The following is a 13,510-nucleotide window of genomic DNA, read 5'->3' as shown; positions in this document are numbered from 1 at the left end:
GGCTCCTGAGCTCTATTCCCTGCCTGTCACTGGTTTACTGCACAACCTTGGATATACTCTGTGCCTCAGTTTGCCCATCTGTAAAAAGAGGAATAACCACACTTGCTGAGCTGAGGAATCAGTAAAAATCTCCCAATAAATATAAATGTCTCTTTGGTGTAATTAGCAGCACATTCGCTGACTTGTAGTCCATGCTGGGATTTAAGGAGATCCAAGATTGTGGCAGCAGTCAGCATAAACTGAGCTGAATAGCCAGAGAGAACTGAAGGGTCTGGGTCCAGCAGCCTCAACAAAGAATCCCTTGTTATTTTCACTATAGTCAAACCCTTTCTCTTTCCTGCTGCATGAGGCATCACAGGAGGAGGCTATGTCCAAACATTCTGATATTTACATGAACTTTTTCGGGTTCATCTGTGTACATATGTTTCTGTACATTCACTTGATAGTATCGTGAGCGCCTTTGTAGAAAGCTGACTCTAGGGGATATTTTTAAATGTACCTCTTTAGGTTCCTCCTTACCCTCCCCTCCACCTTTCCTCCAAAAAGTGGTACTGGATTTTTGAAGACTTTTTTCTTATTATCATATTTGACTTTGTACATCCTCTGTAACCATTTCTACCTCATTTTGCAACATATTGTACATGAAAGTATTTAATTCATGTCTTATTAATGTCTGAAAAAAAATGCTTTTGAACTGTAATGGTCTACCTCAAAAAATACTGTATTTTAAAAAGAAAAGTATTACACAGTATTAAAGAGATTACATGAAAAACAACATTTGGCTGTAAAAGCATGTAATTTATTATTATATCAGCTCTCTCTTGGAAAGTTCTCAGTGGTATCTGGAATCTTCAGAGTAACGGCATGGGAATATGGTCAAGGAATTTATATCCTATTAGTACAACTGGTCAGGTTTTCCCATCAAAAATGTTGAATCAGCAAATCTGAAATTGTTTATGGGAATTGGTTGGTTTTGACAAATTTCTCAGCTTGAAAAACTGTTGAAAAAAAGTTTTCAGATTGTCAAAATGTCCTGTTTCAACATTTTAAAAACAAAACATGAGTTTCCTGATGTCAAAGCCAAGAGCCATTTTGAATTTAGGCTAATTATAGTAAAATAAATAAATTAAATGGTCAAAAACAAAGCATTTTGAAGTTAATCAAAATAAAATGTTTGTGGACCCAAAACGAATTTGTTTGGTTTTTTCGGTTTGCAAACATTTTTGAGATTATTGCTTTTCATCTCAGTTTGGGACAGGACATTTTTTCAAAATCTCAAATATTTTCCGAGGACAGGAAAACCATTTCTTGCCCAATTCTGTTTATTACACAGCTACTACCCACTACTGGAGAGAATAAGCACTGCACATGCTTTGACGGTGCTGTCCTCTAGTGGCTGAAGAGCTACAGAGTCCTGTAATTGGCAATTAATGGAGATTGTCCTTTGCAGGCAAACTCTAGCTCTGATTTTTGGAGCAGGAGCCCTAGTACTCTGGTCCCTAACGCTGCACCCCTGTGTGCAGTTTAACTGGTGCCGGTGTAGGTAGAGAGCAGCTGATTCCTTCCAACAGCACAGCGGACTGTGGAACTAGCATGCCCTGAATATGAGATGACCACAAGGGAGCAGCTTTGGGAAGTGAGTCCAGACCCCTGGAGACCCTGCACACCTGCTTTAGGAAAGTGCATGCTGCCTTTTGGGAAGTCACAGTAAGAAGCACTGGCAGGGTGGCTTGGGGATCCTCTGCTCAGCCCCTGTCTTACCCCTCCCACCCCCAGCTCCCCAAAGCAGAGCTTTGTCCTGTGTGAACGTCAAGGTGCATAGTGGGTCTGTCTCAGGAGATGATGCGGGCTCTGGAGGCAGAGCTGGTAAGCACGCATGCAGATTGCTAGCTGCTTTCAGGACCATGGTACTCCCACCCTGGCTTTGCCACTGAGGGGGAGCATGATGAGCACAGCAGCTGTTCCCCTCATGGTTTTACAGGATGTTTGTCGCCGTATTGGCCCCAGGATTTTATAGGAGTAACTGCAAACTTCACAGCCTGGGAAGGGAGCTCTTCCAGGGATAGCGATCCTCCCGCGCCCCACCTCAGCTCTGGGAAGCTGGATGGTGGCAGCTGGGTGCCTTGCTGAGTCCAGACTGAACAGCCCAGGTGGGGCTTGTCCCCGCGTCAGGAGCTGGGTCTCAGGCTGTGGAGAAGGGATTTTGGGCCTCCTGCTTTGCTGACTGCCCTGAGGTGGTTCAGGACACTGCTACTGAGGCCTGCCAGTTACCATGGCGATGGGTACGGTATAAAGGCGGCGGCAGGCCTCATCCCCAGTCACTGGGGTGCTTTGCCCACCTGCCTCAGGCTGCTGCCTGCCCGCTCCTGTCTGTAGCCGGAGTTGGCCTGGCTCTGCGGTTGCCATGGCACCAGGGCTGGGCCGGGCCTGTGTTGCAGCTGGAGACCAGTTCCCTGATGGGCTGCACCCCCTCCTCCATCTTGATTGCAGCGGGACCAGCGTGTGCCCGTCCACGTGCAGGTGAGAGATGGGGGGAGACCAAGGAGACCTGGGCAATCTCTGCTCTGGGAGGGCTTCTCTCCACCAAGGGATGCGTTGGGGGCACTAGGTGAAAGCTCCCTCCACCGGAGATAGGGAAAGGCCTGGCAAGAGGCGGGTCCTTATTCCAATTAGGGGGTGAAACATCTGTGAGGGGGGCCTGGGAAAAGGGGTCTTTTGGCTGCATGCAGGGAGTGGTAGGGGACCCATCTGAACTGAGGAGGAGTTGCTGACTATGGTATAAACACCTGCGTGGGTGGGACTCTCTCCACCTGGGGCTGGTGTTGGTGCAGAGGGTTGGGTGAGGTTCTTCCCCCATCAGGAAGGGAAGGTGGGGGACAAATCAGACATGGGGTAAGGAACAAAAAAGTGTCTAATGAAGCCACATGAAATACCGGCTGGGAGTCACCCCCTCTGACATGTTCAAAGGTCGCTTAGCTCTGGAGAGACGGCCCTGTATGGGCTGGGATTTTAAAACGGTAGTGGTCGAACTGCCAGAGGAGCGGGAGACAGCTCCTGCTTAGAGTTGCTACAGAGAATCTGGACATGCCTGTATAGAATCAATGCCTTGCACCTTCTCTGTTCCAGGGAGCTTCCCCCAACAGCTTTGGGGAGAGGGGGAGTTATACTGAAAAATATTTATATTTCTCTGTGTAGGTAGGCTTTGAGCTTCTCCATTTAATCTAAGCACTGCGCAAATGCACCTGAAACTACATCTTCACACTGAATTATTTTGTGACATTGGTGTGACTGTTAACTTCTCTGTAGTTGGTATTCCTTTCCACAGAGCAGTCTCAAATGGGATTTTTTTAAAGCAGTACCAATTCTTATTTGATGAGACTCGGTACTAGTGCTTCCCACCAGATGTTTGTCTTCTTTGGGTTTTATATCACTTTTAAATTATCGTTCGGTAGCTGCCCTCATTGATCTTGGGTCTATGGAATTCTGTTCCTTTTTTTTAAGTTGTGTTGTGTGTTCTCACAATCAGCTTAACCTAACCGATTAAAGCCATATGAATTTCAAGTAAGTGTGTGAGTTTAGTACTGAGTCATTTTTTAAATGTCTGTAGTTTTGTTTCATTCACTGTTGTTGTATAGAATATTGTAGCTCTACACCCTGGTGTAGACAGGCCCTCAGTCCCAGTTGCTGTTAACATCTGATCGTAAATCTCTGTGAGTGCCATGTCACAGATGCTTGTGATTTCCTGTTGGGTTGAGCCCTAGGTTGTGGCCTTCTGTGTCCCCTGGCACTTTCTGTTTTGGGTGCCTTCTCTACTATTCAAGCAGCATTGTGGACGTTTTGTGGATAGAGGATCCTTTGTATTCTCATTTCCCCACTGTCAGAAACAAATGTATGGTCTTGTGAGATTTGAAGAAAAACCTATAAATTTGCCAGCACATATGGCTCAGGGAACCAGAGAATGGCCAGGCTATGAGCAGTTGGTAATCAGAAACATTTTGCTAGCATGGAGGCCGGTGAATGCCAGATGTTGAAGGTGAGCTTTTATAACCAGAAGCTTGTGTTAGTTCTCATTTCCCCTATTTGATTCAGGCTCACTACTGTACTGTAGAGAGAGAAGCTGGTTTTCTGGTTAAGATGCTAATCTGAGCCTCAGGAGATCTTGATTTGCTTCCCAGCACCACATGTTTCCTGCAACTGCATCAGCCTGGGTTGCTACAGCCAAGCTGGGTTGATCCACTATACCCGAATCCCTCCTGTCTTTTGAGTGCCCTTACAGGAAATTTGGAGGGAGGCTCATGTTACACAATGGCTCTTACAAGGCTGAAAAAGTATTTCCAGGTACAAACAATGAAATGTTTCTCTGAGCAGCTGCTGGTGGTGGAGGTTCAAAAGTTGATGGAGGAGGGGCAAGTTTAATTAGTGGGCTATCCCTATTAATAATGGCACCTACAGAATTTACGATGTCCATTAAAAGTCCATAACGGAGACTGAAAAGGCAAAGGTGGGGGAGGGGAAATTACCTCATGCTATTTTATTAGAGTTTCCCATCAAATTAGTGTTAACAGACTTGGACCGGATGTAGCCCTTTGACAGCCTTATTAATGAGAATATGATACTAATGAAAATCAGGCCTGGAAGCCTCTGGACATTGACAATCTGGGCAGGGTCTATATGACCTGAGCTAATCCTCTCTGGGTATGTCTACGCTGCAATTAAAACTCCACAGCTGGCCCATGGGGCTTGGGCTAAGGGGCTGTTTACCTGTGGTGCAGATACTCGGCTGGAGCCCAGGCTCAGGGACCTTTTGCAAGGTGGGAGGGTCCCAGAGCCTGAACATCCACACCACAATTAAACAGCGCCTTAGCCCGACTCAGAGAGAACAGGCCAGCTACTGGTGTCTAATTGCAGTGTAGAAACATGCTGGCATCATATCGTTACCTCTCCTCTCCTTTCTTTGCATAATTTCACTGGGACTCTCCATGTGCAAAGCATGCGGGATTTGACCCCATGATAGTGTGCTCCTCAGCTCCTCTGCTCCATGCAGTGAAGAGCACACTGTGTCAGCTCTCAACCAATAAAAATAACTTGCCTACCCTGAAGGATTATTCCTGAACTAAGTGCTAAGGACAGTATTAAGTATCTCAATTATCTGAATGTAACAGGCAGGATTCAAAATTCAGTCATACTTTATGTTAAGGTTCCATTTGATAAATAGTTCATAAGGGGTTAATAAATGACTAATGGATATTGTAATGAATAATCAATGGTTATAGAATCCAGTAGGTTGCTTATAATCATCTACTTATAGTTTATAATATCTACTAATCCATGTATTAACCCTTTAAAACCACATTTAAATTGAACTTTAATATAAGGTGTGACCCAAAATTAATTCAGATAAATATCTTGCTGGGGCCAAGAGTGTGTAGAGTGTCTTGCCTCATCCTTAGAATGGAAGCTTTTTCGGGCATCAGCTCTCTTTGTTACAAATGTGTATAGTGCCTAGCACAGTAAGACTTTGATCCTACATTGGGGCTACTGTAATAATTAATAAACTCTGTTAGAGCGAGTCTGCAGCGTTTACACATTCAGCAGAAAGTAGGAAGCAGGTTGTGTCCCCCCTGCAGAGGACGACTTTGGTGCAGAGGTTTCCTGAAAACCTCTTCTGCTTTGAGTGTGAATTTTAGTGGGTGTGTTTTAAAATCCAAATGCTGCTGTTTGAAGCTCTCAGATCTAATTTGACCCCAATCCCCTTGGTACTCATGCTGGGACAGATGCATAGTTTTTGTGTCACTTTCCTATCCCCCTCCTTGGTAATCTCTTGACAGTGATATGAATGAAATGCAGGGAGTGAATATAGGATTTCAGGGGCCTCCCTGCTCAGCTGCAACCAGGGAATGTTTGTTTTCATTCCACAGCCAGGCAGTAGCTAAAAAGGGTTTCCATACTGAAACACAGTCCCTGTGTGTGTGATAGTACATAGCAGGATAACAGGAAGGTGTGTTCCTTTCACACAGACAGGAAATCCTCAGTCTGCCATGCAGGAGGGCAGACAGAGACGGCTAAACTCCTCAGAAAAAGCGTCGAAAGGCCTGATCCTGAGAGGTGCTGAGTATGTGCACCTCCCCAAGATGGGACCATAAAACAAGCTCAGCAGGTAGCCAGTTATTGGATCTGAACCCAGACCTTGGCTCTGAAATCCTTTTCTATCCCCTACTCCCCAAAGTTTGATGCTGGGTCTGAACTTTGCATACTGGGGACCCATGTCCAGTTATTTCATACAGTGCCTTGGCATTTCCTCTTCTGATTCAAGCTGGATCTGAGGTCGTTGGGGAAGATACAGGGGAATACTATTTAATGTTTCAGGCCCTTAAAAAGAACTTGGTACTGGAAACCTAGTACAGCTTTTCTAACTAGTTTGCCTTTCTGAGGTATTAAAACCCCATCTAGCCAGCCTCTTACAGCAATGGTCACAGGTCACCGACTGCTGCGGAGCCCCAGTGACATCCAGTCACTGAGATTTATATACTGCTGCTTGGTGTTGTGGGGTTAGGTATTTAATCCAGGTCACAAATTTTGGCTCTGGATTTTTTTGAATACACGTGTTGTTTTGGGGCGTCTGGATCCAGGAAGCTGGCCCAGGCTACTCTCCAGATTAAACCCTGTATGCTGACACCAGGCAAACCTTGTGGTCCAATGAATCCAGGGCTAGGGATCAGACCTGAGTTCCATTGGCCTGGGGCATTTCACTTGCACTCTCTGAGCCTCCGTTTCTACATTGTTAAGAGCAGGATAGTGATGCTGACTCTCCTTTGTCAGCGTTTTGAGATCTGAGAGGATGAAAAGTGTTTTGGAGACCTAAGGATTATTAGATATGCATAAAAACCTGCCCATTGACCTGTGCCATGGAGACCACTGGATGAATCTGCCTCAGCAAATGCCATGACACAAAACCCTAAAGCAGAAGTGGATCTTCTGATGCTATTCTTGCTGCAAAGGATCTGAGAACTAGCTCCAGCAACTGCCCCAGGAATTCCAGGCATTCCTCTCAAAGCCATGTGTGCTTCAAAGAGCAGCCAGTGCAGGCAAACAAATCCTAGTATGAGTGAGGGAGTACCTGGCTTCAGGTGCATCTTTGAAAGGTGATTGAAGTGGGCTGGCCACAGTCCTGCTGGCTGGAGAGATGGAAGGGCCACTCCAGCCACAAATCCAGTATCAGCCAAAACTTCAGAGGTTAATTGCAGAATTTCTACACTGGCTCATAAGTCTATTCATTTAGGTAGTGTTGTCTAATGGCGACAGAAGGGAAGACAGAACTACTGTGTTCTATGCCTGACCTTGCCCTTGACTCACCGTGTGACCCAGGGCAAATCACAGCTCACCGTGCCTCCATGCACCTATCTGTAAAATGTGTATTACTGCACCCAGCTACTTCAGCTGGGGAGGCAATGTTGACAATAGACACTCCAGGTGTATGTAAAGCACTTGGTGAATGGAGCTATGATGACGAAGCATATAATGGAAACTCTTTGGCAGCCTTAACAGGTGGTGATGGTTTCCAGTATGACTGCTGCAGAAAGGCCTACATTATACTAGTTCCACTGTCTGCAGCTGATGAGACGTGAAACACTGGACCAATAGAACTGACCAAACCAACCTGTGAACACTTATTCCTTGTGTGTTACAATACCTGTTCTTCTCATACGACGTTTAGCAGATACCAGCTCTACCTTCTCAGGCTCTTGTTGGCAACATGTACCATCACATGGGCAGGGTAGGGAACAGTTTCCTTCTGTACACATGTTGCAAATTGCACAATGCACCTTTAATAAAAATAATTTCCCCTATGCTAAAGGAATAATAGGTGATTGCAGTTTCCCTTCTTAATTTTTGTGTCTGACAAAGACTCGGGTAAAAACTTGTCTCCAATGTTGTTCAGTCCCTAAGAAAATCTAATGCCTGTTTTGGAGATGATCCAGCCAAAGGCAACCAGTCATGAACTTATGAACCAGATTTTCAGGTGGTGTAAACTGGCATGGCCCCACTGATTTCCACAGACTTACCCCAGCTGAGAATCTGGCCCAGTAAATTAATCAATATCCAGATGTGTGTGGCAAGAAGTATATTTTTATTACCAAGGAGTGGTGTAACACCTCCTCGCCCATCTCTGGTAGTAAGCAAGGATGCTTGGGAGTTCACACTGCAGTTTGTACTTTGAGTGGTCCAGACCTAGGAGATGCTACCTTATTGTCCTAAATCTCCCCAGCGCATTTGGCACTAACTGGCAAAGCAAAAGGTTGATAGTATGTTGAGACCACTCAACCATGCTCCCCTCTCCCCCAGGAAAGCTATAGTGTTGCATCTGGATCGGGGGGAGATAAGGCAGCAGGGGGAGAGGGTGGGGGTGGGAGTTCATCCTTCTGCTGCAACTACTTTGGCCCTCTACACCAAAGAATATCCTAGAGCAGAGGGTTTATACCCCAGAGGCAGAGCAGCCCCCACAGGGAGCTGGGAGGTGGAATACAGCTGATCAGCTGTCTCTCAAAATCTGAGCTGCACTCTGCTTCCCTAGGTACTAGGAGTGAGGATTTCATCATTTCTTTGCATTATTTCTTGTCTATTATCTGTGCCCTGTTTTTGGAAACCTTTTGCTAGGCTAGCATGCACCCTGCTGGAAACTTGTAAATCTTGTTTTGACGATTGTGTTCCCAAAGTCAGCAAAACCTTAGAGAGATCCTGTGTCAGTTATATAGGGTGATGCATCAGCAGAATTGTTTCTTCTTCTTTAGAATGTTTCTATGCCAAACAATGTGATTATAATTCATGTTTCCCCTTGATCAAACATAACCTCAAGTAAAAAGCAGTTTGGAAGAGCTTAACTATGAATGTTTTGTTATACAAAACATACCTATTCTGTATAATCTTGTCTAACATTATGAACCAAACAGACTCTCTCATCTGGCTCTGTACATATTTTGTAAGACCAGAGTGTGTATGGTAGTCAAGCCTACAAGAATACCTAAAGATGAGAGGGTTGAATGTGTTTCTTGTTCTTCTGATGTTGTATGCAGAGAAAGGGTCTTACGAAGGTTACAGCACCTAACTGTAGGTTATAATCCAGTATTCTAAAATATAATTAGGCTTGGAAGGATTAGATTTTTATCGGTAAGATTTGAATTCAGAGTCCACACACACAAATTTCCATCAATAATCAAAATTTGGCAAAGTGCGTTCTCAAGCAGCATTTTCTTAGAGTTTTGAAAAGGATATTTACATGTGATGCTGACAATTTGTGTTTTTAATGGTTGTTATAAAACTTTAATGTTTTGAATCTCAACATCTCCTGTCATTAAATCATTCTGATTTCCGCCTTCTCCCCCCACAATTTCCCACAACTGTGAAAATTTAAAGAAATAAAGGGGGGGGGGGGGAAGAGAGAGGAATGCTTAAAACCCAAAATTCTGTACAAGTGAAGATTTAAATTGATTAAAAACACCAGAGACATGCCACAACTAATTCATTACTCATTTTGTAGAGGATGCAGATCCTGGGAATGAGGATGTAGAAGTATTATTTTCTAGAGCTGTGTTGCCACCTAGTGGCACAAACAGTATGACTTTGAGGCTAAGGATCATTAAACTACACGCAAGTGCTCGGCTCAAAGGCAGCTTTTCTCCAACTGTTGCAGATCTTCCCTTTTGTTCTGTGCCAATGAGCAGAGGAACACATGTGCACATACAATCTGGGGAAGGAGTGTGGGGTGCAGAAAGCAGGTGACAGGGAAGGAGGACTCCTGGGATTTATACCAGCTCTGAAAGGGAGAACCACAGAGCTTTCTCTGCTGTTATTGTATGCCTTGGGGGGTGAGAGGGAAGAACTCTTCAACCTGCCAACGTCTTGTCTCCACTTCTGGAGCAAGCAGTACTAACGTGTGTGTGGATGTGCAGAGCTGCTGTGCTGCAGGTGCAGGGGCACTGAGCAGGGGCAGTTGGACAAAAAGGAGACTGCTCCTCTGCTGGGAGAGCTACAAGTGAGCAGGAAGCTCCACAAATGGGAGGCCCTCGAAGTAACCCGCTCAGGAGGGCACTGTGGCCAGACCTGGTGACCTGTTCTGCAACATGGTTGTGTTCTGCTTGAGATCCTGCAGAAGTTGAATAAAGGTGGCCCACCAAACATGGCGTTCAGCTGTCTAATTAGTGGGCTGTTCGTTAAGGGGACATGGACCTTGCATGCCAAAAACCACTGGAAGCACCTTCACACCTGCTCCAAGTTTGTTGACATTTCTGATCCGTTAGCTGCGCTCAGTCTGAGGGCTTGTTACAGACACACTCTAAACGGCTCTGTGTCCAAATGGGTCACAGCTGCCATGCAGGATGCATGATCCTAAATGCCTCTGTATGGAAGGCAGCAGGACCCAGGGACATGAAGGCTTAAACTGCCCTGTTGATACGGGAATGGTGCCTCTGAGGAAATGGGGATAAAGCGGGGAGCTGACGGGCTGAACTAGAAAATGGGATGTGGTGTGTGTCTAACCCAGATTGTCAATAGTGCTCAGCACCCAGCAGCTCCCATTGAGCAATGGCGAAACTCCACAGCTACTCAGCAAAAGCAAGGGGAGCGCTTGGATGCGGAGCTCTTCTTCCCCTCCGCAGAGGCTGTGTCGGAATACCCAGCCCTGTGACGTCAGGCCTTCCGCGCCAGGTTCCACGTTCCACAGCGAGCCACGTCCCCCCCGCCTAGGGAGCTGATCTGGTAACTATTTTTATTACTAATTCGACTGCTTTACATTTCTCCCCCCCACCCCCAAGGCTGAATCAACATATCTGGACACGCAAGCAAGCCCACAGAGCCAGGACCTGGCTGGGAGACCTGTCTCACACTAGGGACCAGGGGCCAGTATTTGTATACCATCCCACCAGCTTGTGCTGTGATCACGACAGGCCATGTAAGCAGAGGCTCTTCAAAGCTCTCAGAACCTTGCCCATCAAAGGGCTACATGAGTAACCTAGTGACTGTCCTTTAACATGTATTTTTGTTAAACTCCAGAGTCCAGGGCTGGATCTGCAAAGAGATTTAGGCACTTTAATCCAAAATGTAGGTTCTCAAAACCCCTGCCCAGCAGGTGCCAAACCTTGTTGGCACCTAAGTTTCCACTGGTGAGTATACTGGGATGTTCCTTGGGTCAGAGAGCGTGGGTGACTAGCGCAGCAGTGAAGAAACTCACCTGGGAGATGAGTTGAAGTCCTTGCTCCACAGGCAGAACACATCCTGGCTGAGTGTGCTAATGACGGGGCAATTGGGAGCAAGGGTGGCAGCACCCCCAACTTTGTGTGTGGGAGGAGGTGGCCGGCTCTGTTTTAGGCACCTACAGTTCGGCGTTAGAATGCTGACTGGCTGTCGCCCTCGAACTCTTTATCCTGTGCTGATATTCTTTGTCCAGGGCTGTGCTCCTCATTCTTCGATGATGTTCGAGACAGTAGGAATCGGACTGCTCTTGTTGGTTGCATGTGGCTCATGTGAAGATACAGCAGCTGATGACATAGGCGTGCACATGATGGGCCGCATATCAGCACTCCTTTCCCCAGAGGAATGTCATGAGTTCTACACTCAGATCACCGGCCCTGAGGAGAATGTGGAGGAGGAGCTGGAGAGACTGTCTGAGGAAAAGAACCCAATCCGCTCCCGCCGCCGGCGAGACATCGGCAGCGCAGCGCAGTGCAGACAGGTCCTGTCCCAATGGCTCGAGGCAGAAGGAGATGCAATGTACTGGGACCGTCTCTCCCGAGCTCTCCGCCGGATCGGGCGCCCTGACGTCTCCCAGGAGCTGGGCAAGAACTTGAACCAGGACAAGAACCTCGAGCTGAAGAAGAATGTGGAAGAATATCACAAGAGGGTGGAACATCTGACCTCCTCGCTGCTGTTGGAGGAGGAGGAGAAATATGGAGAGAGAAGCCAGCACAGCCAAGCTGGGCGAGCTGGCGGGAGATCCCGACGGGGGAGCGGATTAATGCAGGAAGGCTGGGGTGACATCGACCTCATCATTGAAAGAAAACCAATCCGTCCATACAACAGGAGCCTCTTTGAATGGATCAGTCCAGTGGCTTCTGGCTTCATCGGAGGGTTTTTAACCTCTTTTGTCCTCATGGCTCTTGCTATTTACTCCTTTCTCTGGACCTTGAACCGAGACTCTATGGAGATTTCTCATCCTAACCCAGGGCCCCTGCCTCAGCATGCTGCTCACAACCCCTTGGAGTGTGAGCTCAACTATGCCTTGATCTCAGATGAAGATTTAGGGGACAGCCAGGATGGGGAAGCTTCCGATGACACCAGCTTTGAAGGAGAGCCTTAATTTGAGTCTGAAACTTCCATCAATGGCTCCGTGGGGCAGCACCAGTAAAATGTTCCATTTATGGAATCAATTCCAGGGGTTTGGTTTGGTTTGTGTGCAATGGGTTGAGATTGCAAAGTGGCTTTAGACTTCAAAGCCTGCTTTCCCCTGCTATTTTTTTGAGAACTTCCAAAGACTTAAATCTTCCTGCTGCAGAGCATGAGCTAACCTTGTGTCGAGGAAAAATAAAGTCACACTGCTACATTTTAAAGTTGGATCGGATGCAGCTTTAATTGTGACACACACACAATCACATAACCACAGCTATGGGGAATACTATAGCCATAGGGAAAACCCAGGTGGCTATAGGGAAGTCAAGCAGCATGTCTGGATGCTGGGCAAATGTACTTCACCTGGCTACCAGATACAAAAGACTTATATAGGGGTTGCTTAGGTTCATTTACATGTTGATCGTATAGTGGAATTGGATTAACAGTTTATACTTAACAGGAAAGACAATCAATGCACGGTGGGGCACACCAGACACCCTCACAGGAACGCCCAATGAGTCACTTGAGTATACAATGTAGTTTTCAGGGACCCTGGCTAACACCCAAAGATGGGTGGTGACACAATACTTGTTCAAATGCTAATTTGCATGGAGTGAGTTTCTATGGGGCCAGTAAGACAAAGGGGGGCAGGTACTGGTACTTATCAAAACAGGAGATGTCGGTTTACAGACATCAAAAGGGCTAGAATTCACAAAAGGAGTTTGCATTTAAAATTTGTGGTCCTGAGACATCAGGGATTTTAGCATCTTTATTTCAGTCTCAGTTTGGGGCATCCTGTCAATGATTTAACCTGAGGGCTTCCATCAGAGTTCAGGCTACCCAGTTTCAGGCCAGGCCTTCTATAATCAATTCTATGATTAATTCTTTGATTCCACACTTGGTGGGGGGACTTCCCTGGGGGGAGAGAAGGCTATCTCACACCTGCCCTTGCAGCATTTCTTGCATTTTCTTCTGAAGCATCTAATAGTGGCTGCAGTGGGAGATAAGATACTGGGCAAGATGGACCTCCGCTCTCGGTCTGATGTTTGCAGGTCCCTTACTGCTTTTCCTGGATGTGACTGACTCGCACCACTCGTCTCCGTACCATCGCCGGCTGCTGGTGTTCTGGGGA

The 13,510-nt window shown here is 46.5% G+C and overlaps 1 protein-coding gene across 1 annotated transcript; it reads left to right on the top strand.

The window, feature by feature from the left end:
- The first annotated feature begins 11,464 nt into the window (after positions 1-11,464).
- On the top strand, positions 11,465-12,349 carry TMDD1 (transmembrane and death domain 1). Its single transcript, XM_067529826.1, has one exon. The coding sequence runs from the start codon at positions 11,465-11,467 to the stop codon at positions 12,347-12,349; it is 885 nt and encodes a 294-aa protein (XP_067385927.1).
- Positions 12,350-13,510: the final 1,161 nt, after the last annotated feature.

Source organism: Emydura macquarii, unplaced genomic scaffold, assembly GCF_026122565.2.
Source record: "Emydura macquarii macquarii isolate MOO-44397 ecotype Brisbane River unplaced genomic scaffold, CSIRO-AGI_Emac_v2 contig_2994, whole genome shotgun sequence".
In the NCBI taxonomy this organism is placed as follows: domain Eukaryota; kingdom Metazoa; phylum Chordata; order Testudines; family Chelidae; genus Emydura; species Emydura macquarii.
Note: the sequence above shows the minus strand (reverse complement) of the source record. Positions and strands in the feature narration are given on the sequence as shown.